This window comes from Polyodon spathula, chromosome 36 (genome assembly GCF_017654505.1).
Source record: "Polyodon spathula isolate WHYD16114869_AA chromosome 36, ASM1765450v1, whole genome shotgun sequence".
Taxonomy (NCBI): domain Eukaryota; kingdom Metazoa; phylum Chordata; class Actinopteri; order Acipenseriformes; family Polyodontidae; genus Polyodon; species Polyodon spathula.
In genome coordinates, this window is record NC_054569.1 from 5,128,006 (window position 1) to 5,153,005 (window position 25,000).

The 25,000-nt window shown below is 53.1% G+C and overlaps 2 protein-coding genes and 1 long non-coding RNA gene across 8 annotated transcripts in view; 2 read left to right on the forward strand and 1 right to left on the reverse strand.

Annotated features, from left to right (window-relative positions):
* Positions 1-4,078, forward strand: part of pafah1b2 (platelet-activating factor acetylhydrolase 1b, catalytic subunit 2) — a 13,075-nt gene extending 8,997 nt beyond the window's left edge. For both annotated transcript variants that reach the window (XM_041234907.1, XM_041234908.1), the window contains exons 4-6: positions 101-217; positions 629-751; positions 2,014-4,078. In XM_041234907.1, coding sequence (XP_041090841.1) covers positions 101-217; positions 629-751; positions 2,014-2,292 — 519 coding nt within the window. In that variant the 3' untranslated portion in view covers positions 2,293-4,078. The remainder of the gene's footprint in view (positions 1-100; positions 218-628; positions 752-2,013) is intronic.
* Positions 4,079-4,080: 2 nt separating this feature from the next.
* Positions 4,081-5,340, reverse strand: LOC121303994. The gene is made up of 2 exons (XR_005947898.1): positions 4,716-5,340; positions 4,081-4,431 (listed from the first exon to the last, which is right to left on the reverse strand). It is a non-coding gene; the product is annotated as an uncharacterized LOC121303994 (long non-coding RNA).
* Positions 5,341-7,810: 2,470 nt separating this feature from the next.
* sidt2 (SID1 transmembrane family, member 2) overlaps positions 7,811-25,000 on the forward strand; it is a 214,527-nt gene continuing 197,337 nt past the window's right edge. Inside the window, exons 1-24 of one of the 5 annotated variants that reach the window (XM_041234945.1) lie at positions 7,811-8,910; positions 11,072-11,193; positions 11,306-11,470; positions 11,664-11,709; positions 11,834-11,935; positions 12,137-12,220; positions 12,301-12,400; positions 13,483-13,548; positions 14,433-14,526; positions 14,618-14,676; positions 15,520-15,531; positions 17,356-17,409; positions 17,582-17,647; positions 17,915-17,974; positions 18,789-18,907; positions 19,520-19,593; positions 19,852-19,918; positions 20,316-20,389; positions 23,018-23,141; positions 23,397-23,514; positions 24,070-24,206; positions 24,334-24,442; positions 24,729-24,805; positions 24,930-24,976. In XM_041234945.1, the coding sequence (XP_041090879.1) occupies positions 8,683-8,910; positions 11,072-11,193; positions 11,306-11,470; positions 11,664-11,709; positions 11,834-11,935; positions 12,137-12,220; positions 12,301-12,400; positions 13,483-13,548; positions 14,433-14,526; positions 14,618-14,676; positions 15,520-15,531; positions 17,356-17,409; positions 17,582-17,647; positions 17,915-17,974; positions 18,789-18,907; positions 19,520-19,593; positions 19,852-19,918; positions 20,316-20,389; positions 23,018-23,141; positions 23,397-23,514; positions 24,070-24,206; positions 24,334-24,442; positions 24,729-24,805; positions 24,930-24,976 (2,204 nt within the window). In that variant the 5' untranslated portion in view covers positions 7,811-8,682. Of the gene's footprint in view, positions 8,911-9,781; positions 10,590-11,071; positions 11,194-11,305; positions 11,471-11,663; positions 11,710-11,833; positions 11,936-12,136; positions 12,221-12,300; positions 12,401-13,482; positions 13,549-14,432; positions 14,527-14,617; positions 14,677-15,519; positions 15,532-17,355; positions 17,410-17,581; positions 17,648-17,914; positions 17,975-18,788; positions 18,908-19,519; positions 19,594-19,851; positions 19,919-20,315; positions 20,390-23,017; positions 23,142-23,396; positions 23,515-24,069; positions 24,207-24,333; positions 24,443-24,728; positions 24,806-24,929; positions 24,977-25,000 lie in introns of those variants that run through there. The other 4 variants (XM_041234942.1, XM_041234946.1, XM_041234943.1 and 1 more) reach the window with 4 other exon arrangements.

Genomic DNA, 25,000 nt, shown 5'->3' on the forward strand with positions numbered 1-25,000 from the left:
GGGGAGTGTGATGCACTCCTAGCCTGGTAGGTCTGGTCTTGTTTGCTTTGCTTTGCTTGGTTTTGTTATACACTCTCTGTTGCTGGTTTGCTCTGCCCAGGTCTGGCAGGAGCTCTTCTCTCCGCTCCACGCGCTCAACTTCGGGATCGGAGGCGACACCACGAGCCACGTGCTGTGGAGGCTGCAGAACGGAGAGCTGGAGAACATCAAACCCAAGGTACTGGGAGAGAGAGAGGCAGAAAGAGAGCTCAGTGTTACAAAGATACCTACTTAGCGACTTGAGAATGAGAGTGAGGCAGATAGTATAACCAAGCCCAAGAGAGAGAGAGAGACAGACAGACAGGACTGAATGAATGAATGACTTGGAGTTGTCTATGACAGATTGTGTAGAGCAGGGGTCTCCAGCCCTGGTCCTGGAGAGCTACAGTCTCTTCTGCTTTCCGTTTCAGCCGAGATTTCAGTTACATTAATCCAGATTAACGTGTTCAGATGTTCATCCAGTGGTGGTGTAAAGACGCATATAGCACCTGCAGGATCGGGACTCCAGGACCGGGCTGGAGACACCTGGTGCATAATAACAAGGGGATACCCCGAGTCACGCTGGGGTTGCTGTTTTCTTTGTCCCCAGGTGGTGGTACTCTGGGTAGGAACCAATAATCATGAGCACACAGTGGAGCAGATTGCCGGGGGGATCCAGGCCATCGTACACCTGATCAACACACGCCAGCCGCAAGCGAAAGTGGTCGTGCTGGTGAGGAAACCAATCTATACAGACCGCTGTGTACGCAGACTGACCAGTATAGAGACCGCTGTGTACACGCACTGACCAGTCTATACAGACCGCTGTGTACGCAGACTGACCAGTATAGAGACCGCTGTGTACACACACTGACCAGTCTATACAGACCGCTGTGTACACACACTGACCAGTCTCTACAGACCGCTGTGTACAGACTGACCAGCCTATACAGACCGCTGTGTACACAGACTGACCAATCTATACAGACCGCTGTGTACACACACTGACCAGTCTCTACAGACCGCTGTTTACACACACTGATCAGTATAGAGACTGCTGTGTACACACACTGACCAGTCTCTACAGACCGCTGTGTACACACACTGACCAGTATAGAGACCGCTGTGTACACACACTGACCAGTCTCTACAGACCGCTGTGTACACACACTGACCAGTCTATACAGACCGCTGTGTACACACACTGACCAGTCTATACAGACCGCTGTGTACACACACTGACCAGTCTATAGAGACCGCTGTGTGCACACACTGACCAGTCTAGTACCAGGCCCATTCACGTATGGTGCAGTGTTGCTCACTCTACACTAGAGGGCAGTGTTGCACTGCTCACCTGTCCTGTTCTCTAATAGTGCTCTCTCTCTCTCTCTCTCTCTCTCTCTCTCTCTCTCTCTCTCTCTCTCTCTCATGCTCTCGCTCTCTCTCTCTCTCTCTCTCTCTCTCTCTGTCTCTCTCTCTCTCTCTCTCTCGCTGTCTCTGTCTCTCTCTCGCTCGCTGTCGCTCTCTCGCTCTCTGTCTCTCTCTCTCTTGCTGTCTTTCACGCTCTCTCTCGCTCACTGTCTGTCTCTCGCTCGCTGTCTGTCGCTCTCTCTCGCTGTATGTCTCTCTGTCTCTCACGCTCTCGCTCGCTGTCTCTGTCGCTCTCTCGCTCTCTCTCTCTCTCTCTGTCTCTCTGTCTCTCTCTCTCTCTCTCTCTCTCTCGCTTGCTGTCTCTCTCGCTTGCTGTCTCTCTCGCTTGCTGTCTCTCTCTCTTGCTGTCTCTCTCTCGCTGTCGCTCTCTCGCTCTCTTTCTCTCTCTCTTGCTGTCTCTCACGCTCTCTCTCGCTCACTGTCTGTCTCTCGCTCGCTGTCTCTGTCGCTCTCTCTCTCGCTGTATGTCTCTCTCGCTGTCTCTCGCTCGCTGTCTCTGTCTCTCTCTTGCTCGCTGTCTGTCGCTCTCTCTCTCTGTCTCTCTCTCTCGCTGTCTTTCTTTAGGGGCTGCTGCCCCGCGGGGAGCGGCCGAACCCCCTGAGAGAGAAGAACTCGGAGGTGAACGGTGTGCTGCGCTCCTCCCTGCCGCGCCTGGGCAGCGTGCAGTTCCTGGACGTGGGCTCCGGGTTCGTGCAGTCCGACGGCACGATCTCCACCCACGACATGTTCGACTTCCTGCACCTCACCCCCGCAGGCTACGCCGCCATCGCCAAGCCCCTGCACGACCTGCTTCTGCAGTTATTGGAAGAGACCCCCGAGGAGAGCCGGCCCATCCTCGCCTGATTGGAGCAGGGGAGACACGCCCCTTCAAGGATTGGATCAGAGCTTAGTTCAGGTTCCATTGTGGCTGCAATGGAGAGTCAGTATTGTGTATTAATTGGGTCGCAAACACAAAACAAACTAGAATAGGATCTCCTCTAGTCTATGAAGCGAATACCAAATGAGATCCGCCCTCCACTGGTGCCAGTCTCGTCTCATTGGAGGAGAGGCTCCCCCTGTCCTCTGCTCTAATTGGTGGAGAGGTGCTGCCCCTCATTCTCGTACCCTCACTGATGCAACACACTATAGTCTCCACTGGGCCGCATTGCCAGATTCGTTGTGAACTGAAGCAGTTGGGGAACATGATTTTGGGAGGGAGGGAGGGAGGGAGGGGCGCTTGAGCCTCCTCTGAATGTACACCTGCTTCTTCAGTTCAGAATGAGCTCTGTGGGGGAGGAGCCTGGGGAGCCCCGCCCCCCTGGAACAGCAGGGCAGCGATGAAGCTCCCTCCCCACGCAGCGTTCCAACGCTCCTTCGTTATTCCTTTCATGATTTATACTTTGTGATTGTGGTGTCAGGATGATGATTTCCTTCTGTTTTTTTATTTGTTATGTGATAAATCTTGATTAACTTTCTAACGCTGGTCCTGAGCGTTGTGCTGAGCTGTAGGAGAGATGGGAGATCGTGTGGAGCTTCTTATTTACACACTCTTGTTAATTCAGCTGTCACAATCCTGTCCAACTCTCTAACTAGACATAGACCCATTCCAGTCCTATCCCAACTAATAGCTATTGGCAATCATGTCACTGCATTGTACATATTGACTCCCTGACTGTACCCCCGTATCACTGCATTGTACATATTGACTCCCTGACTGTACCCCCGTATCACTGCATTGTACATATTGACTCCCTGACTGTACCCCTGTATCACTGCATTATACATATTGACTCCCTGACTGTACCCCCGTATCACTGCATTGTACATATTGACTCCCTGACTGTACTCCCGTATCACTGCATTGTACATATTGACTCCCTGACTGTACCCCCGTGTCACTGCGTTGTACATATTGACTCCCTCCCTGCTTGTCTATTAAGGGCTTGGTATTGACTCCATATAGACCCCTGAAGTGTAGATGTTGTATTCCTGACTGGCTAGTAACTTATCTGGACACTAACTGGACCTTGTGATTGGTTCCCAGTCTCTCGTTGTTGGTATTGACTCCCTTGGTTGTATATTTTAGCTGTACATTGACCCCCTGGTCTGAGGTATTGACCCTCTCTCCCGCTCAGCCTAATTCTGTCTCGGGCTCTGCAGGCGACTCCTTGTTCATTGAGAATCCTCTGTGCCAGAACAGATCTTCCTCTGCTTTCCTTGCCCTCTCGTCTCTCTCATGCCAGTGCTCTCGAGATTCAGAACAGGGGCTCCCCAGCGACTACAGCAGAACAGGGGCTCCCCAGCGACTACAGCAGAACAGGGGCTCCCCAGCGACTACAGCAGAACAGGGGCTCCCCACACAGGAGCCTGCAGGTCTGGGTGCTTGCAGTGTCTGTCCCCCGCAAGGCTGGCTGCAGCTGAGTGAGCGAGTGAGGAGGAGAGCACTGCATCCTGGGTACCTGCTTGTGTGGTTTAAGCCTTGCTTAGATTCGACACACCCCTGTCTGATTGTACAGGCTGGGTAGAAAGTTTGTTTAGCACATCAGTGGTTAAACTTAGCTTTTAATCCCCTGGAGTCTGTGTGCTGGCTGGGCTTGTATTAGCATGCTTGATGAGTATTCCAGTAAAAACAAGAACCAGTGGAACAGGAGCTGTGTGTTTTTGTCTCTTTTTTTATGCTTGTATAGAACAGCAGGACATACTCTTTTGTATGACTTAATAGATCCTTGATCTGCTAACTGTGTTTTCTTTGTCGCACTACACCCAACCGCAGTGTGTCGGTCACAAAGGTGTAACGCAAGTCTCACCTCTATAGAAATGGCATTAACACAGTGTGAGTGGTGTGGAATTAACCAACAGCTCTCCTGGACAGGGGAAGAGAGTCAGTCCATGACCTCTGCTGCCAGGCCCTTCGTCCGAGACACATAACTTCTCTTGCTCTGGTCCTGTGGCAGTCTCACCCTTCAAGGTATTGACAGTGTCGACCCAAGGGACTTTTTCAGCCTGAAAAAAGAAACAAGGACCAGGGGTCACAAATGGAGTTTAGAAAAAGGGGCATTCAGAACAGAAAATAGGAGACACTTTTTTACACAGAGAATTGTGAGGGTCTGGAATCAACTCCCCAGTAATGTTGTTGAAGCTGACACCCTGGGATCCTTCAAGAAGCTGCTTGATGAGATTTTGGGATCAATAAGCTACTAACAACCAAACGAGCAAGATGGGCCGAATGGCCTCCTCTCGTTTGTAAACTTTCTTATGTTCTTATGTTCACTGAAACACTCGCTCACCTGTATCTGTTGAAACTCTGGAGTGTTTGCAGCTGTGGATGAAGACAGACACCTTGCCTAGGCTGCTTTTGTAACTTCATTTGCACATTTTGTATGGGAAAACTTGGTAGTCCCACAGTAGCAGTTTGCTTAGCTTCCCACAAAGAAGACAGGAGAGAGACTCCCTGGCAGGCCTTCTCTCGGTGTGCAATGAACTGAGGAATCACACGCAGTACTGAACTACCCCTCCCACCAGCAGCACAGAGAGACGGGGGCGGGCAGCCTAAAGTTCACAGGTCAAGCAGGGTTCAAGTAGCATTTGGCATGTCACTCCAGCCCTTAAAGAGCTCTTCTGTTTCCGTTTGGTGAGTCTGGGAGTCTTGAGACTTGCAGATCATTTTCAATAGAGTTGTTGCTTGAAAGTCATGTGATGCAGGGAGGTCGTGTTCTCACCTCTAACACTGCCAGAGAGCTGTAAAGGGTAAGGTCCTCGTCTCGCGCGTGGTTCAGTGAGAACGTCCTCGTCTCGTGCGTGATTCAGTAAGAACGTCCTCGTCTCGTGCGTGATTCAGTGAGAACGTCCTCGTCTCGTGCGTGATTCAGTGAGAACGTCCTCGTCTCGTGCGTGATTCAGTGAGAACGTCCTCGTCTCGTGCGTGATTCAGTGAGAACGTCCTCGTCTCGTGCGTGGTTCAGTGAGAACGTCCTCGTCTCGTGCGTGGTTCAGTGAGAACGTCCTCGTCTCGTGTGTGGTTCAGTGAGAACGTCCTCGTCTCGTGCGTGGTTCAGTGAGAACGTCCTCGTCTCGTCCGTCCTCGTCTCGTGCGTGGTTCGTCGTCCTCGTCTCGTGGTTCAGTGAGAACGTCCTCGTCTCGTGTGTGGTTCAGTGAGAACGTCCTCGTCTCGTGCGTGGTTCAGTGAGAACGTCCTCGTCTCCTGCGTGGTTCAGTGAGAACGTCCTCGTCTCGTGCGTGGTTCAGTGAGAACGTCCTCGTCTCGTGCGTGGTTCAGTGAGAACGTCCTCCTCTCGTCTCCTGCGTGGTTCAGTCGTCCTCGTCTCGTGTGTTCAGTGAGAACGTCCTCGTCTCGTGCGTGGTTCAGTGAGAACGTCCTCGTCTCGTGTGTGGTTCAGTGAGAACGTCCTCGTCTCGTGTGTGGTTCAGTGAGAACGTCCTCGTCTCGTGCGTGGTTCAGTGAGAACGTCCTCGTCTCGTGCGTGGTTCAGTGAGAACGTCCTCGTCTCGTGCGTGGTTCAGTGAGAACGTCCTCGTCTCGTGCGTGGTTCAGTGAGAACGTCCTCGTCTCGTGTGTGGTTCAGTGAGAACGTCCTCGTCTCCTGCGTGGTTCAGTGAGAACGTCCTCGTCTCGTGTGTGGTTCAGTGAGAACGTCCTCGTCTCGTGCGTGGTTCAGTGAGAACGTCCTCGTCTCGTGTTCAGTGGTTCAGTGAGAACGTCCTCGTCTCGTGTGTGTGGTTCAGTGGTTCGTCTCGTGTGTGGTTCAGTGAGAACGTCCTCGTCTCGTGCGTGGTTCAGTGAGAACGTCCTTGTCTCGTGTGTGGTTCAGTGAGAACGTCCTCGTGTGAGAACGTCCTCGTCTCGTGTGTGGTTCAGTGAGAACGTCCTCGTCTCTCGTGGATTCAGTGAGAACGTCCTCGTCTCGTGCGTGGTTCAGTGAGAACGTCCTCGTCTCGTGTGTGGTTCAGTGAGAACGTCCTCGTCTCGTGTCTCGTGCGTGGTTCAGTGAGAACGTCCTCGTCTCGTGCGTGGTTCAGTGAGAACGTCCTCGTCTCGTCGTGCGTCGTCCTCGTCTCGTGTGGTTCAGTGAGAACGTCCTCGTCTCGTGCGTGGTTCAGTGAGAGCGTCCTCGTCTCGTGCGTGGTTCAGTGAGAGCGTCCTCGTCGTGCTCGTCGTGGTTCAGTGAGAACGTCCTCGTCTCGTGCGTGGTTCAGTGAGAACGTCCTCGTCTCGTGCGTGGTTCAGTGAGAACGTCCTCGTCTCGTGCGTGGTTCAGTGAGAACGTCCTCGTCTCGTGCGTGGTTCAGTGAGAACGTCCTCGTCTCGTGCGTGGTTCAGTGAGAACGTCCTCGTCTCCTGTGTGGTTCAGTGAGAACGTCCTCGTCTCGTGTCCTCGTCTCGTGTGGTTCAGTGAGAACGTCCTCGTCTCGTGCGTGGTTCAGTGAGAACGTCCTCGTCTCGTGTGTGGTTCAGTGAGAACGTCCTCGTCTCGTGCGTGGTTCAGTGAGAACGTCCTCGTCTCGTGTGTGGTTCAGTGAGAACGTCCTCGTCTCCTGTGTGGTGAGAACGTCCTCGTCTCGTGTGTGGTTCTGTGAGAACGTCCTCGTCTCGTGTGTGGTTCAGTGAGAACGTCCTCGTCTCCTGTGTGGTTCAGTGAGAACGTCCTCGTCTCCTGTGTGGTTCAGTGAGAACGTCCTCGTCTCGTGTGTGGTTCAGTGAGAACGTCCTCGTCTCGTGCGTGGTTCAGTGAGAACGTCCTCGTCTCGTGTGTGGTTCAGTGAGAACGTCCTCGTCTCGTGTGTGGTTCAGTGAGAAAGTCCTTGTCTCGTGTGTGGTTCAGTGAGAAGTGAGAACGTCCTCGTCTTGTGTCTTCAGAGAGAACGTCCTCGTCTCGTGTGTGGTTCTCTTCGTCCTCGTCTCGTGCTTAAAGAGCTTTGTCTAACAGGGACGGAAGTAAAAGCCACTGCCTAGCAGTTTCAACCATGCCAGGTTTTACTGTGAACTTGATTAGCCCCAGAGTGAGGGTAACAATCTCAGGTATATCTTATTAAAACGTCCTCGTCTCGTGACATGAACACACCAAGTCGATCTTTGCACAGTAGTACGCAGAGCAACACCACCTAAGTCACTCTTGCAGAGCAAGAGCACAGACAAGTCACTCTTTAAGGATAGATCAGGCACAACTCACCTACTGAAGTATACTCTTCAGGAGCTAGAGCACAGAATGTCTCGACGAAGATTTCTCCGAAACAATCTGTCCCTGCCTGCATTTTCGGTAGCGGATCGCAAAGTTGGTACGGTCCAAAATGACGACTTGACACTAATCGGTTGTCTGCGACTCCCGCAATTGTTAGAGTCCGTAAGCATATTAAAACCAGGAATGGATCAAACTCCTAAGCACTGGGAGTCTTAATTACATCCCGGTGTCTTACACGGAAATTAGAGTTATACCTAACACTGACTGGCGGTATTTATTTATTTATTTCTGATATGTATTACTAGAAGAAAAGCCTTCAATTTCCAAGGAACCGGCTTTTCCTGCAGTTTGCCGCCCGCCTGCCGCTTTAACCGCAGGCCCGGCTCCGAGCGGGTGACGTCACCCCGCACGGCTGGGTTTGTTTACGGGCAGGGAAGCCTTCATGGTGAGCTGCAGCGCTGAGGAGAGCAAGACCGGCGATATTCACAGGATAAAAACAGCGAGGCATCCCCGGGAAGAAAGGAACTTACACCGCTGCGATTTTGATTCGTGCATTAAACAAAAAAACACACAAAAAGCTTTCTTTGCTGGGCAGGAGTCTGGACCCGGACCTCCGTCGTTGTCGTGTTTTGAGTGAAACGCAACAGGAAACGCCGCGGCGAGATGTGACCCGTTTTTGTTTTAGACCAGAAAGCCGGATGATGTGCTTTGAGAAGGGGGCTCGTACTGCCAGAGACGCGTGGATCCAGCGAGCAGCTCGCCCACGCCAGGAGCCGCCGCGTCCGGCTGCTTGTTTTTGTCGGAGGGCAGTAAGAGATGTCTTGTGATGTGCACGGCCAGCGCAGCAGCTTCCTCGATCGGATGCCAGCCGGTGTGTGATTGCTTCAGACCGAGCCTGCTGAGCGATTGGAAGCGCAAGTTGTATTTTGATATCCTTATCTCGCCGGAGTTGCACAATAATCGTAACAGTCTGCTGTGAAGCGACTCTATACAGTATAGACCCTCACCGTGTGTGCGTCGGGACAAGACTTGCTCGGAAAATTACAAATCACGGCGATGTGGAGTAGGAAATCGCGACACAAGGCAGAGCAGCCGGCGGAGACTTCTCTTCGCAGTTGGCCGGTTATGTGGCTCTGTCTGGCGCTGGCAACGACTGTCCCTAGTGTCGGGGCCACCAAGACCGTCATACAAAAAGATGCCAACTTCGATGTCAGCTACAACGACAGCGTCACCGACGAGCTACAGTGCGTCTATGCCTTTAACCACACCGTGTCCAGGAACAAGGTGAGTGGCGACCCGTAGAGACGCTGTCACTGGGGGCAGGGCGCACCTGTTAGAAACACTGCGCTTTGCCCGGCTTCAGAAAGGCTTGTCGCTCGCCAGATGGCAAGCTTGTTTTGCTGCCCTGCACGCTATGGGGAGAGGCATACTGATCTGCCTGGATAAACTCTATGGTGTATCTCACTGCTGCCATTTTCATCCGCTGGGGTCCAGTAAACTCTTATAGTAGGGAACTATCTACAATCTCCACATGGCTGGATGAGGAGCTCACAGCATGAGTTGTTTAATATGTTTCGTGTAGCCTGTAGTTCATGTGGGCTCCCTATTCTGTAAATGACTGAAAACTGAGCTGCGCTACAGCAGACCCCTAGTGAAAAATACAATACAGTACAGTATAGAGAACTCAGTGCTGTGGATCTGAGAGCAGCACATTCAATACAGTACAGTATAGAGAACTCAGTGCTGTGGATCTGAGAGCAGCACATTCAATACAGTACAGTATAGAGGACTCAGTGCTGTGGATCTGAGAGCAGCACATTCAATACAGTACAGTATAGAGAACTCAGTGCTGTGGATCTGAGAGCAGCACATTCAATACAGTACAGTATAGAGAACTCAGTGCTGTGGATCTGAGAGCAGCACATTCAATACAGTACAGCATAGAGGACTCAGTGCTGTGGATCTGAGAGCCAGCACATTCAATACAGTACAGTATAGAGAACTCAGTGCTGTGGATCTGAGAGCAGCACATTCAATACAGTACAGTATAGAGAACTCAGTGCTGTGGATCTGAGAGCAGCACATTCAATACAGTACAGTATAGAGAACTCAGTGCTGTGGATCTGAGAGCAGCACATTCAATACAGTACAGCATAGAGGACTCAGTGCTGTGGATCTGAGAGCAGCACATTCAATACAGTACAGTATAGAGGACTCAGTGCTGTGGAGCTGAGCTCATTAAACACAGTGCAATGAAATGTTTGGTTTCCTGTTGCAGTCATCAACAGAGCAGGATCTGCTGCAGTAAGAAAACAAAGTACAAATGTGTCAGCTGCTGATGTGGCAGCTGTAGCGTCATCTTGTGAGGAACACCTGACCTGAACTGTGCCGTGGAACATGCAATCAGTACCGTGTGCTGTACAGTGCAATACACTGAATTGTTTACCTGATAACTGCATACAGTTGTGAAGTACATTTCTTTTGAAACTGTCTGTTCCTTAACTGCGAGGCATATGAGATCTGCGATTCACAGGAATCTACTGCATGTGCACTGTCTTAAGAATTGTGCTTTGAGTTAACAGGAAGATGCTATTGTGCAATTGTGTGCAATTCAATGAACCTACAGATATATTATATTGGCACACCGTGGCTACATTGTAAATCTGTAAATGCAGTTTTTTCTGTGTTTTCCAGAATATATATTCTCTGACTGGCACTACACTTAAACACGGCTCTTACAGCTTAATTAATTTCCTCTGCAATTAGTATTAGGCCCCACCTGTGCCCCTCACTGTAATTCCATGCAGCACAGACTCTGTGGGCGAAGGGGCCCTCATACCAGCTGCGCATGAAGTGAGCAGTCAAAGCGAATCTATCGTAAAACCTCTTGATCTGGCACCACTGCTGCCAACATTTCAAATACGCGCCGGTTATCGGAGATTCAGAGCGCACCATCAAAACTGGTATGTAGGGAACCAGACACTGATTTTTTTGTTCCTAGGGGAAGGTGCTGAGCAATGCAAGGTGTGCTCATCTGAGGAACACCTGAACTGCACTGTGCCGTGCCTGTGTGGCATCTCTGAGGCAGCAGCAGGCAGTTCCATACTGAGCAGCTCGTTCTGCTGTCTGCTGCCCCTCTCCTAACAGGACTGGCAGGCTCTCCGTGTCGGAGAATCCAGGGAGTTCTGTCACCTGAGGGCCAAATTTGGGGAAGTTCACTCAGGGATCCTACATCTCAAACACGTTCGGCACATTGCTTATTTTAGTTTGCCTTTGCATCAGCACGTAACATAACTTTCACTTCCCCTGTGTGTCCTGCAAACGAGCCAGCATTGTAAGTGCTGAGGACCTCACTCCTGCTTGAGTCCGGTTGAGGCTTCCTTCCACACACAGCACGCCTGCACTAACAGTGTTTGCCCTCCCCCTCTCCCCCTTCCTCCACCAGACGGAGGGCGTGCGTGTCTCTGTCAACGTGCTGTCGAATGGTGTGGAGAACCCCATCCTGTTTGTGGTCCGGCAGAAACAAGCTGTCGTCTCCTTCCAGGTGCCTCTCATCCTGCGTGGGCTGTGAGTATTTCTGCAGTAAGAGTGCAGCCCAGAGTAACTCTGGAGTAAGAGTAGAAGCAGAGTTATGTTAAGAGATGCAGGACCTCTCTGATCGCTTGTCTTGTTGCCGCAGTTACCAGCGGAAGTACGCTTACCAGGATGTGGCGCGCACGCTGTGCCAGCCGCCCACACACAGAGAGGTGGAGATGCAGTTCTTCTACGTGGACGTGTCCACACTGTCCCCTCTCAACATCTCCTACCAGCTGAGAGTGAGCCGCGTGGACAGCTTCGTCCTGCTGTAAGAGAGCCGCAGCGCGTCGCTTCGTCTGTGTGTGCGTTGTTTCCTTGTCTGTGTGTCTGTCTAGGTGTGTGTTCACATGTGTAATCTGCCTCGGATAAGAGCGCAGATAGCTTTGCAGGACTGCTGTCTGCCTGTCTGTCCGAATAAGCTCTGTGACAGTCTTTCTGATTAGATTCTGTGTCTTCGGCAGGACTGACAAGCTGTTCAATTTCATCGCCAACCCAGCCCAGCCCCAGGTAAGAGGCACCCCAGTGCACCCCTACTAATCCCTTTAATTGGATAAGGCAGGGAGGCTGACAGGAGGGAGGCAGCAGGGGGCTTGCTGCGTGTTTCAGCCCTGGTTCTCTTGTGTCTCTGCAGTATTTCAAGTACGTGTTCCCAGAGGGAGTGGACTCCGTCATTGTGAAGGTGGACTCGCAGTCAGCCTTCCCCTGCTCTGTCATGTCAATACAGGATATCCTGGTGGGTGGAGATGCAGAGCACACTGGGACCCTTGATACAAAAAGATTGTTGTTATTGTTATTATTATTATTATTATTATTATTATTATTATTATTATTATTATTACAACAGCAAATGCCAATACACATCCAAGCACTGCACAGGAATGGTTTCTCAGTAGTGTGAGCATGTGTGTCTGAGCTGGCTCTCTTTCCCCTGCAGTGCCCCGTCTATGATCTGGACAACAACGTGGCTTTCCTGGGAATGTACCAGACCATGACCAAGAAAGCAGCGATCACCGTGCAGGTAACCAGCGCTGTGTTCCACACCCCGCGCCAGACCCCTCTTTCTGCATGCTCACTGCCTCTCTCCCTCTCTCCTTGCAGAGGAAGGATTTCCCCACCAACAGTTTCTACGTGGTGGTGGTCGTGAAGACGGAGGATGAGGCGTGTGGCGGCCCGCTGCACTTCTACCCCCTGCAGCCAGGTTTGCATTCACTCTCCCCCTGCAGCCAGGTTTGCATTCGCTCTCTCACTCTGCCAGGCTTGCATTCACTCTCCCTCTCAGCCAGGCTTGCATTCACTCTCCCTCTCAGCCAGGCTTGCATTCACTCTCCCACTCAGCCAGGCTTGCATTCACTCTCCCTCTCGGCCAGGCTTGCATTCACTCTTGCATTCACTCTCCCACTAAGCCAGGCTTGCATTCACTCTCCCACTCAGCCAGGCTTGCATTCACTCTCCCCCTGCAGCCAGGCTTGCATTCACTCTCCCACTCAGCCAGGCTTGCATTCACTCTCCCACTCAGCCAGGCTTGCATTCACTCTCCCACTCGGCCAGGCTTGCATTCACTCTCCCACTGCCAGGCTTGCATTCACTCTCTCCCACTCAGCCAGGCTTGCATTCACTCTCCCACTCAGCCAGGCTTGCATTCTCTCCCACTCAGCCAGGCTTGCATTCACTCTCCCACTCAGCCAGGCTTGCATTCACTCTCCCTCTCGGCCAGGCTTGCATTCACTCTCCCTCTCGGCCAGGCTTGCATTCACTCTCCCACTAAGCCAGGCTTGCATTCACTCTCCCACTCGGCCAGGCTTGCATTCGCTCTCTCACTCGGCCAGGCTTGCATTCGCTCTCTCACTCGGCCAGGCTTGCATTCGCTCTCTCACTCGGCCAGGCTTGCATTCGCTCTCTCACTCGGCCAGGCTTGCATTCGCTCTCTCACTCGGCCAGGCTTGCTTTCGCTCTCTCACTCGGCCAGGCTTGCATTCGCTCTCTCACTCGGCCAGGCTTGCATTCGCTCTCTCACTCGGCCAGGCTTGCATTCGCTCTCTCACTCGGCCAGGCTTGCATTCGCTCTCTCACTCGGCCAGGCTTGCATTCGCTCTCTCACTCAGCCAGTCACTCACCCACTTTTCTGAAGACTAAAAATAAAGCTGGCAATGCTCAAGAGGTGACCCGGGGATCAGGGGAGGAGAGGGGGGCGGAAGAGACAGGACAGGCTCAGCCATGCGCACACAGAAGCAATGAAGATTAATGACTGCCTGTCTTAATAAATGTGCTTTTCTCTTTTAGATATGCTGATTAACCCTGGAAACCGCAGCAAAGTGCTGGATGTGGTTGTGACTCCCGCCATCAAATGTAAGCCTGATGATGATGATGGTGTGTGCTGCGGGGTGCAGTGTGTGTCTCTGAATGCTGTGTAATAAGGAGAGCTGTACCTCTGTGTGTGTGTGTGTGTGTGTGTGTGTGTGTGTGTGTGTGTCAGTATCGCTCACCCTGTCTCTCTCTCTCTCTCTAGCGGAGGTCTGTGGTGGGCATGTGTTGTGTGTGTGTGTGTGTGTGTGTCATATCGCTCACCCTGACTCAGAGAGAGAGAGGTCGTGATCCAGACCACTACCTCTGTGTGTGTGTGTGTGTGTGTGTGTGTGTGTGTCAGTATCGCTCACCCTGTCTCTCTCTCTCTAGCGGAGGTCTGTGTGATGGGCATGCTGTTCTGTGTGTGTGTGTGTGTCAGTATCGCTCACCCTGTCTCTCTCTCTCTCTAGCGGAGGTCTATGTGTGAAATGACATCTCTCCGTCACAGCGGAGTCACCAGTCTGTGTGTGTGTGTGTGTGTGTGTGTGTCAGTATCGCTCACCCTGTCTCTCTCTCTCTAGCGGAGGTCTATGTGATGGGCATGCTGTTGTGTGTGTGTGTGTGTGTCAGTATCGCTCACCCTGTCTCTCTCTCTCTCTAGCGGAGGTCTATGTGATGGGCATGCTGTTGTGTGTGTGTGTGTGTGTGTGTGTGTCAGTATCGCTCACCCTGTCTCTCTCTCTCTCTCTAGCGGAGGTCTATGTGATGGGCATGCTGTTCTGTGTGTGTGTGTGTGTGTGTGTGTGTGTGTGTGTGTGTGTCAGTATCGCTCACCCTGTCTCTCTCTCTCTAGCGGAGGTCTATGTGATGGGCATGCTGTTCTGTGTGTGTGTGTGTGTGTGTGTGTGTGTGTGTCAGTATCGCTCACCCTGTCTCTCTCTCTCTAGCGGAGGTCTATGTGATGGGCATGCTGTTCTGTCTGGGAATCTTCCTGTCTTTCTACCTGCTGACGTTCCTGACTGCATGCCTGCAGAACAAACGGTAAGCCTGCACCCCAAACTGGATACAAAACAAAAAGAGCGAGCTTGGGGGTCCCCTCCTCGCAGTGACCACTTTCCTCTTTCCATCCCAGGATGCAAAAGAGGAGGGAGGGGCTTCTAAACACTCCACATGCATCGCCTGCGGAAACAGGTAACCTAGCAACACCGCAGAGTTCTGTTCTAGGAGTCATGCTACAGTGCTCAGTATGGAAACAGGTAACCTAGCAACACCGCAGAGTTCTGTTCTAGGAGTCATGCTACAGTGCTCAGTGCGGAAACGGGTAACCTAGCAACACCGCAGAGTTCTGTTCTAGGAGTGCTTCTACAGTGCTCAGTGCTGAAACAGGTAACCTAGCAACACCGCAGAGTTCTGTTCTAGGAGTGCTGCTACAGTGCTCAGTGCGGAAACGGGTAACCTACGCAGAGTTCTGTTCTAGGAGTGCTCAGTGCTCAGTGCGGAAACAGGTAACCTAGCAACACCGCAGAGTTCTGTTCTAGGAGTACAGTGCTACTGTTCTAGGAGTGCTCAGTGCTCAGTGAAACAGGTAACCTAGCAACACCGCAGAGTTCTGTTCTAGGAGTGCTGCTACAGTGCTCAGTGCTGAAACAGGTAACCTAGCAACACCGCAGAGTTCTGTTCTAGGAGTGCTGCTACAGTGCTCAGTGCTGAAACAAGTAACCTAGCAACACCGCAGAGTTCTGTTCTAGGAGTGCTGCTACAGTGCTCAGTGCTGAAACAAGTAACCTAGCAACACCGCAGAGTTCTGTTCTAGGAGTGCTGCCACAGTGCTCAGTGCTGTAGCCTCCAGGGCAAGACCAGTTCCAGCCCCAGTACACATTTGCTGATGGAAACTGACTCTAGCATTGGTTTAAAGTGTTTCCACTGATTTCAGGTTTAGTTTAAAATATGTTGTTATCCCCACACACTGTGCTGCTTATCCTTATGTTTGAGTTTTTCTCATCTCCTTTCTTCTTGCATTCCTTTGACTCGCAGCCTCCCTGCTAGGTAAGCTACCAGGAAATAATGCAGACTTCACTTTAGATGTGACTAAACCGAGAGATTGGTTGCAATGGGCAGTAAACTAACTACTGAGTTCAGTTCAATCTCCTCACTCATGGAGCTGTGAGTGTCTTACTGACCTCCATGAAATCCAGGTGGTGGGGCGCTTGGACAGGATTTCACACTGTAGCAACGAGCTGGTGCTGATCCGCTCTGTGCTGTGTGGTGCTGATCCGCTCTGTGCTGTGTTGTGTTGTGCTGATCTGTGCTGTGTTGTGTGGTGCTGATCCGCTCTGTGTTGTGTGGTGCTGTGTGGTGCTGATCCGCTCTGTGTTGTGTGGTGCTGATCTGCTCTGTGCTGTGTTGTGTGGTGTTGATCCGCTCTGTGCTGTGTTGTGTGGTGCTGATCCGCTCTGTGCTGTGTTGTGTGGTGCTGATCCGCTCTGTGTTGTGTGGTGCTGATCCGCTCTGTGCTGTGTTGTGTGGTGCTGATCCGCTCTGTGTTGTGTGGTGCTGATCCGCTCTGTGCTGTGTTGTGTGGTGCTGATCCGCTCTGTGCTGTGTTGTGTGGTGCTGATCCGCTCTGTGCTGTGTTGTGTTGTGCTGATCCGCTCTGTGCTGTGTTGTGTGGTGCTGATCCGCTCTGTGCTCTGTGTTGTGTTGTGCTGATCCGCTCGCTGCTGTGCTCTGTGCTGTGTTGTGTTGTGCTGATCCGCTCTGTGTGTGTGTGTGTGGTGCTGATCCGCTCTGTGCTGTGTTGTGTTGTGCTGATCCGCTCTGTGCTGTGTTGTGTGGTGCTGATCCGCTCTGTGTTGTGTGGTGCTGATCCGCTCTGTGCTGTGTTGTGTGGTGCTGATCCGCTCTGTGCTGTGTTGTGTGGTGCTGATCCGCTGATCTGTGTTGTGTGGTGCTGATCCGCTCTGTGCTGTGTTGTGTGGTGCTGATCCGCTCTGTGTGTTGTGTTGTGCTGATCCGCTCTGTGCTGTGTTGTGTTGTGCTGATCCGCTCTGTGCTGTGTTGTGAGGTGCTGATCCGCTCTGTGCTGTGTTGTGAGGTGCTGATCCGCCGCTGTGTTGTGTTGTGCTGATCCGCTCTGTGTTGTGAGGTGCTGATCCGCTCTGTGCTGTGTTGTGTGGTGCTGATCCGCTCTGTGTTGTGTTGTGCTGATCCGCTCTGTGCTGTGTTGTGTTGTGCTGATCCGCTCTGTGCTGTGTTGTGTGGTGCTGATCTGTGCTGTGTTGTGTTGTGCTCTGTGTTGTGTGGTGCTGATCTGTGCTGTGTTGTGTTGTGCTGATCTGTGCTGTGTTGTGTGGTGCTGATCCGCTGTGTTTGTGCGGTGCTGACTGCTCTGTGCTTTGTTGGTGGTGCGGTCACGCTCTGTGCGGATTTTTGTGCTGATCTGAATACGCTGGTGTTTTGTGGTGCAACTGATCCGCTCTGTGCTGTGTTGTGTTGTGCTGATCCGCTCTGTGCTGTGTTGTGTTGTGCTGATCCGCTCTGTGCTGTGCTGTGTTGTGCTGATCCGCTCTGTGTTGTGTTGTGCTGATCTGCTCTGTGCTGTGTTGTGTGGTGCTGATCCGCTCTGTTGTGCGGTGCTGATCCGCTCTGTGCTGTGTTGTGTGGTGCTGATCCGCTCTGTGCTGTGTTGTGTGGTGCTGATCCGCTCTGTGCTGTGTTGTGTGGTGCTGATCCGCTCTGTGTTGTGTGGTGCTGATCCGCTCTGTGCTGTGTTGTGTTGTGCTGATCCGCTCTGTGTTGTGTGGTGCTGATCCGCTGTGTGTTGTGTTGTGCTGATCTTCATTCTGTTTTTTTTTTTTTTTTGTTGTTCAGGGAAAGGCCTGACCCCGGGATCCCTCTGCGAGGGATACAACTATGGCTCCTTCGGTTAGTAGAGAGAGGTTATTCCAGATCTATCTGTGTGTTCCAGGTGTATTCCAGGTTCTGTCTGTGTGTTCCAGGTGTATCTCAGGTTCTGTCTGTGTGTTCTAGGTGTATCTCAGGTTCTGTCTGTGTGTTCTAGGTGTATCGGCTCTCATGACTTTCCTTGTCTCCTCAGAGAACGGCTCCCTGACTTCAGAGGCCATCACTGACAGCTTGGCGTCGGGGGACACCAGCTACCTGGGTGAGAGCTCTGAGAAGTGCAGCACAGCTCTGTCTGAAAAACCACTTCATATTTCAACTGCTGCTTGCCTGTCTCAGCTACTGTCAGGGCCACATGTCTCAGCTGCTGTCAGGGCCACATGTCTCAGCTGCTGTCAGGGCGATTGGGGTGCATCTGTCGCTGCTCTAACACTTTGCAGCTCTCTGTCCCTGTCCTTGACTCTCTAAGCTCAGTGTTCTCATTGTGTCTGTCCCTGACTAGCGCTGTGTGTCTCCCTGCTTTGTTCAGTAGGACTGGACCACTTCAAAAGGAGGTTTAACTCTCTGCCGCTTCGACACCAGGACATCGGTGACTGTTTGACTCCTAGAAACACACAAAGAATCACTCCCTCCAATCACTAGCCAGCAGAGTGCACTTAACGAGGGGCAAAGCTCTTCATGTGAAACCCGTGTGTCGGAGGGAGAGGTTACACCGAGACAGCCCTGCCAGCCTCAGAAACAAACGGTCTGTTTCCGTGAAAGACTGCATGTTCAGAAGAATGGATTCTGTCAATCAAGACGTTCCAGGGCCTGGCAGGGCTGCTCTCGGCACACAGGCCAGGGCTGATTTCTTCTTGGATTCTCTTGAAATAACTTCTGTATTTTTTATTAAAAAAACTAAATTAAAAAAATTAAAATAAAAATACACAAACAAGCGAGTAATAGCAATGCCCTCGGAACCTTTCTGAATTTCACTGCAGTGTTATAGTTTTGCAAACATGCATTGAATCCACTCCCCTTTTATACACGGTGGTGAGTTAATTAGGGTCCTGGCAGGTGAGGGGTTAAGTGCGCTCTGCTGGCAGGAATGTGCAGTGATCTTCTGTGCCTCTGATTCACAATGCATGACAGGAGGTTGATCGGAGCTGTGAAACCCAGCATGACTCTGCAATGAGGAATTACTGCAGAAAACAAGAGAAACTCTGCCAGGGCACCAGAGCATGCAACCTAGTGCCCACAGGGCAGCAATGAGCCCGCCAGCAGAACCACACACAGACGCCCAGGAGACAAGGGTTAAACACCCAGGGACCTGAGCCAGAGGTCAACCCCACTGCTTTGCAGCCTGGGCTCTGCTGGTCTGGTCTGTCCCGAGTCCCTTCTCTCACTGTGTCCCTGTCTCACAGAACGTTCCCTGGACAGCATGGCGGGACGCATGCGGCAGGAGTCTCTGAGCTCCGTGGAGGAGGACGAGTACGACACGCTGGCCGACATCGACTCGGACAAGAACGTCATCCGCACCAAGGTGAGGGAGGAACAAACAGCGTGCGAGTCACAGCACTGCAGAGCTATAACTGTACCTGTATCTGTACCTGTGTGCACCAGTGTGAGGGAGGAGCACACAGCGTGCGAGTCACAGCACTGCAGAGCTATAACTGTACTTGTATCTGTACCTGTGTGCACCAGTGTGAGGGAGGAGCACACAGCGTGCGAGTCACAGCACTGCAGAGCTATAACTGTACCTGTGTGCACCAGTGTGAGGGAGGAACACACAGCGTGCGAGTCACAGCACTGCAGAGCTGTAACTGTACCTGTATCTGTACCTGTGTGCACCAGCGTGAGGGAGGAACACACAGCGTGCGAGTCACAGCACTGCAGAGCTATAACTGTACCTGTATCTGTACCTGTGTGCACCAGTGTGAGGGAGGAGCACACAGTAGAGTGTAACTGTCTGTGCCAGAGCTACTGCTATAGATGAGATTAGTGAGAGGAGTGTGCTTTCTCTCTCTTACACTTTGAGTTTATCTCTCCCTCTCAAGTTCAAATGCTTTGTTGGCATGATAAGCAGAACATGTATTGCCAAAGCTACAACATGATACACAAACATACAGTGGAACAATCTCTCTCTCTCTCTCAGAAGTACCTGTATGTCTCTGATCTGGCCCGCAAGGACAAGAGGATCCTGAGCAAGAAATACCAAATCTACTTCTGGTGAGTCTGCCATGATGTGAATGCATGTTCCTCTTTTACTGCCCCAGGTAGTAGCGACCGGGGGGCAGATCTGTTCTGCATTTACCCCAAAAAAATGAGTTTCTGAGTGGAGCCATACTGAGTGGGGGGCGACTCCTACCAGCTCCATACCCAGCTGTCTCGGGGTTTCTTGCATTGCCGTGGACGTGTCCTACAGCAATAACACTGATGATGATGGGCATACTGTAATTGTTATAATAAGCTTGGATTATTTTTCAGGAACATTGCAACCATTGCAGTTTTCTATGCGCTGCCTGTCATTCAGCTGGTGATAACCTATCAGACGGTAAGTGAACGGGATGAGGGCGGGGTTTTAAAGGGCTGGGGAGGGAGGGGCTATGTGGGTGTGGTTTGGCTGCATATAAGGGGAGGGGACTAATTTGGCTTTGCTGCTCATTCAAATCAAAATGCTAGCTATTGAGAATATGGGGTTTGTTCTTTTTTGTACGATAAGTTTTAATTTGTATTTAGTGCACCGCGTAGCTCTAGATTAACTGCAAAATAAGACTCCCTCTGCGCAGCAGACTCATCCCTGCTTCTCGCTCAGCCCCCTTGTGTAGAGAAAGCTGATCTGCAGGGTCCGTGTTGTAGGAAAGCCCGGAGTGGGTGGCACGGCTCTGCAGTGGGAGTCTGTCTCATTGCCCTCCCCAGCTTGTAAAACTGAAGTGCTTCTGTGTTGACAGGTAGTGAATGTGACAGGAAACCAAGATATCTGCTACTACAACTTCCTGTGTGCGCATCCACTAGGAGCACTGAGGTGAGACTGCTCAGCGCGGTGTTGACAGTGCGTGCTGACAGTGTGCTCAGTGTTGTATTGTGACTGTGTGCTCAGTGTTGTATTGTGACTGTGTGCTCAGTGCTGTACTGTGGCTGCGTGCTGACGCCGTGCTCGGTGCTGTACTGTGACTGCGTGCTGTGCTCGGTGCTGTACTGTGACTGCGTGCTGACGCCGTGCTCGGTGCTGTACTGTGACTGCGTGCTGACGCCGTGCTCGGTGCTGTACTGTGACTGCGTGCTGACGCCGTGCTCGGTGCTGTACTGTGACTGCGTGCTGACGGTGTGCTCGGTGCTGTACTGTGACGCCTGCGTGCTGACTGTGACTGCGTGCTCGGTGCTGTACTGTGACTGCGTGCTGACGCCGTGCTCGGTGCTGTACTGTGACTGCGTGCTGACTGTACTGTGGCTGCGTGCTGCGTCGGTGCTGTACTGTGGCTGCGTGCTGACGGCGTGCTCGGTGCTGTACTGTGGCTGCGTGCTGACGGCGTGCTCGGTGCTGTACTGTGGCTGCGTGCTGACGCCGTGCTCGGTGCTGTACTGTGGCTGCGTGCTGACGGCGTGCTCGGTGCTGTACTGTGACTGCGTGCTGACGCCGTGCTCGGTGCTGTACTGTGACTGCGTGCTGACGCCGTGCTCGGTGCTGTACTGTGGCTGCGTGCTGACGCCGTGCTCGGTGCTGTACTGTGGCTGCGTGCTGACGCCGTGCTCGGTGCTGTACTGTGACTGCGTGCTGACGCCGTGCTCGGTGCTGTACTGTGACTGCGTGCTGACGCCGTGCTCGGTGCTGTACTGTGACTGCGTGCTGACGCCGTGCTCGGTGCTGTACTGTGACTGCGTGCTGACGCCGTGCTCGGTGCTGTACTGTGACTGCGTGCTGACGCCGTGCTCGGTGCTGTACTGTGACTGCGTGCTGACGCCGTGCTCGGTGCTGTACTGTGACTGCGTGCTGACGCCGTGCTCGGTGCTGTACTGTGACTGCGTGCTGACGCCGTGCTCGGTGCTGTACTGTGACTGCGTGCTGACGCCGTGCTCGGTGCTGTACTGTGACTGCGTGCTGACGCCGTGCTCGGTGCTGTACTGTGACTGCGTGCTGACGCCGTGCTCGGTGCTGTACTGTGACTGCGTGCTGACGCCGTGCTCGGTGCTGTACTGTGACTGCGTGCTGACGCCGTGCTCGGTGCTGTACTGTGGCTGCGTGCTGACGGCGTGCTCGGTGCTGTACTGTGACTGCGTGCTGACGCCGTGCTCGGTGCTGTACTGTGACTGCGTGCTGACGCCGTGCTCGGTGCTGTACTGTGACTGCGTGCTGACGCCGTGCTCGGTGCTGTACTGTGACTGCGTGCTGACGCCGTGCTCGGTGCTGTACTGTGACTGCGTGCTGACGCCGTGCTCGGTGCTGTACTGTGACTGCGTGCTGACGCCGTGCTCGGTGCTGTACTGTGACTGCGTGCTGACGCCGTGCTCGGTGCTGTACTGTGACTGCGTGCTGACGCCGTGCTCGGTGCTGTACTGTGACTGCGTGCTGACGCCGTGCTCGGTGCTGTACTGTGACTGCGTGCTGACGCCGTGCTCGGTGCTGTACTGTGACTGCGTGCTGACGCCGTGCTCGGTGCTGTACTGTGACTGCGTGCTGACGCCGTGCTCGGTGCTGTACTGTGACTGCGTGCTGACGACGTGCTCGGTGCTGTACTGTGACTGCGTGCTGACGGCGTGCTCGGTGCTGTACTGTGACTGCGTGCTGACGCCGTGCTCGGTGCTGTACTGTGACTGCGTGCTGACGCCGTGCTCGGTGCTGTACTGTGACTGCGTGCTGACGCCGTGCTCGGTGCTGTACTGTGACTGCGTGCTGACGCCGTGCTCGGTGCTGTACTGTGACTGCGTGCTGACGCCGTGCTCGGTGCTGTACTGTGACTGCGTGCTGACGCCGTGCTCGGTGCTGTACTGTGACTGCGTGCTGACGCCGTGCTCGGTGCTGTACTGTGGCTGCGTGCTGACGCCGTGCTCGGTGCTGTACTGTGGCTGCGTGCTGACGGCGTGCTCGGTGCTGTACTGTGACTGCGTGCTGACGCCGTGCTCGGTGCTGTACTGTGACTGCGTGCTGACGCCGTGCTCGGTGCTGTACTGTGACTGCGTGCTGACGCCGTGCTCGGTGCTGTACTGTGACTGCGTGCTGACGGCGTGCTCGGTGCTGTACTGTGACTGCGTGCTGACGCCGTGCTCGGTGCTGTACTGTGACTGCGTGCTGACGCCGTGCTCGGTGCTGTACTGTGACTGCGTGCTGACGGCGTGCTCGGTGCTGTACTGTGACTGCGTGCTGACGCCGTGCTCGGTGCTGTACTGTGACTGCGTGCTGACGGCGTGCTCGGTGCTGTACTGTGACTGCGTGCTGACTGCGTGCTCGGTGCTGTACTGTGGCTGCGTGCTGACGCCGTGCTCGGTGCTGTACTGTGGCTGCGTGCTGACGCCGTGCTCGGTGCTGTACTGTGACTGCGTGCTGACGGTGTGCTCGGTGCTGTACTGTGACTGCGTGCTGACGCCGTGCTCGGTGCTGTACTGTGGCTGCGTGCTGACGGCGTGCTCAGCGCCCCCTTGTGTTCTGTGCCTGCAGTGCCTTCAACAACATCCTGAGTAACCTGGGCTACGTCATGCTGGGGCTGCTGTTCCTCCTCATCGTGCTACAGAAAGACATTCTCCACAAGAGGGCGCTGATGCGCAAAGAGCTGGCTGCACTGGTAGGCGAGAATACAGAGATCCACACAGATACAGGAACACTCAGCCTGCCAATGACATTCTCCTCAGGAGTGTGCTGTTGAGCTGTATAAACTGTACCACAACACCACTAGCAGACAGTCCTGCATTACTCAAACTCGTGCCTGCGTCACTGTAGCAAGACTGCAGAGACAAGAGAAAGCACACAGCTGCACATGCAGGAGCCCCCTTGCTGTAGCTGCTTCTCATTCTGCTTCCCTCCCCTGTTTTGCTCTCAGGAGTGTGGGATCCCGAAGCACTTTGGTCTGTTCTATGCCATGGGCACGGCTCTGATGATGGAGGGGCTGCTCAGTGCCTGCTACCACGTCTGCCCCAACTACACCAACTTCCAGTTCGGTGAGCACGCCTGCCTGCCTGTCTCTATCTGCCTCCCTGCCTGAGAGTCTCCCTGTCTGTCTGCGTGCCTCCTGTCAGTCTCCCTGCTTGTCTGTCTCCCTGTCTGTCTGCGTGCCTCCTGTCAGTCTCCCTGCTTGTCTGTCTCCCTGTCTGTCTGCGTGCCTCCTGTCAGTCTCCCTGCTTGTCTGTCTCCCTGTCTGTCTGCGTGCCTCCTGTCAGTCTCCCTGCTTGTCTGTCTCCCTGTCTGTCTGCGTGCCTCCTGTCAGTCTCCCTGTCAGACACTGTGTGTGTTCCAACTTTCAACTTACCCGGCAACTTCCAGCTGTTCAGCTTCAAAAATAAATACAAATAAATCAAAAATAAACCCTAGTGATGTTTAGGCAATAGCAGTGGATACATGTTGACAGAAACAAAGTCCTTGCAGCTGACATCTCTTCCCCCCCCCCCCCCCTCTCTCTCTCTCTCCCATCTCTCTCTTTCTCTCTCTCTCTCTCTCTCTCCCCCTCTCTCTCCCTCTCTCTCCCCCCTCTCTCTCCCATCTCTCTCTCTCTCCAGACACCTCATTCATGTATATGATCGCTGGGCTCTGCATGCTGAAGCTCTATGAGAAGAGACACCCCGATATCAATGCCAGCGCCTACAGTGCCTACGCTTGCCTGGCTGTGGTCATCTTCTTCTCCGTGCTGGGCGTGGTGAGTGAGTGGACAAGCAGAGCACGGGAACGCACAGCACTGCCACCCTCCTGCAGGGATAGTGGGATTACCAGGGTTATTATTGTACTGTTCTGTGCGCTCATCCCATTGTCGTCGTCCCCCGCAGGTCTTTGGGAAAGGGAACTCTGTGTTCTGGATCGTGTTCTCTGTCATTCACATCCTGGCCACCCTGCTGCTCAGCACTCAGCTCTACTACATGGGCCGCTGGAAACTGGGTGAGCCGTCTGTCTGTCTGTCTGAGCCACAGGCACTCTATCTGTCTATACGAGTACAGCAGGGGTCTGCTACTAGTGTAACTTTACCAGGGTCGTTCCTGCTCAACTGGATCCAATCCTGGGGCAGTTTCCTCCATGTGTGCTTCCAGGGTGCGTGCTGTGTGAGTGTGCATGCAAAACAACGGCTGTCCTGTTGTGTGAGGTTTGTGTTGTGGTGTTGTGTGAGGTTTGTTGTACGGTGTGAAGGTTGTGTTGCAGTGTGACAAGTTGTGTTGCTGTGTTGCAGACTCTGGTATCCTGCGCAGGATCCTGTACGTTGTGTACACAGACTGTATCCGGCAGTGCAGTGGACCCATGTACATTGTGAGTACTATCTGTCTCTGTTCAAATTCAAATGCCATTCCAACGATAGTGGTGTTCACTGGCATGACAAGCCGAATCCTTGCACAGGGTGAGAGAGCTCTCTGACTGCATTTCTCTGTTTCAGGACCGCATGGTGCTGCTGGTGATGGGGAACATTGTCAACTGGTCCCTGTGAGTATCCAGCTGCTCTTACCT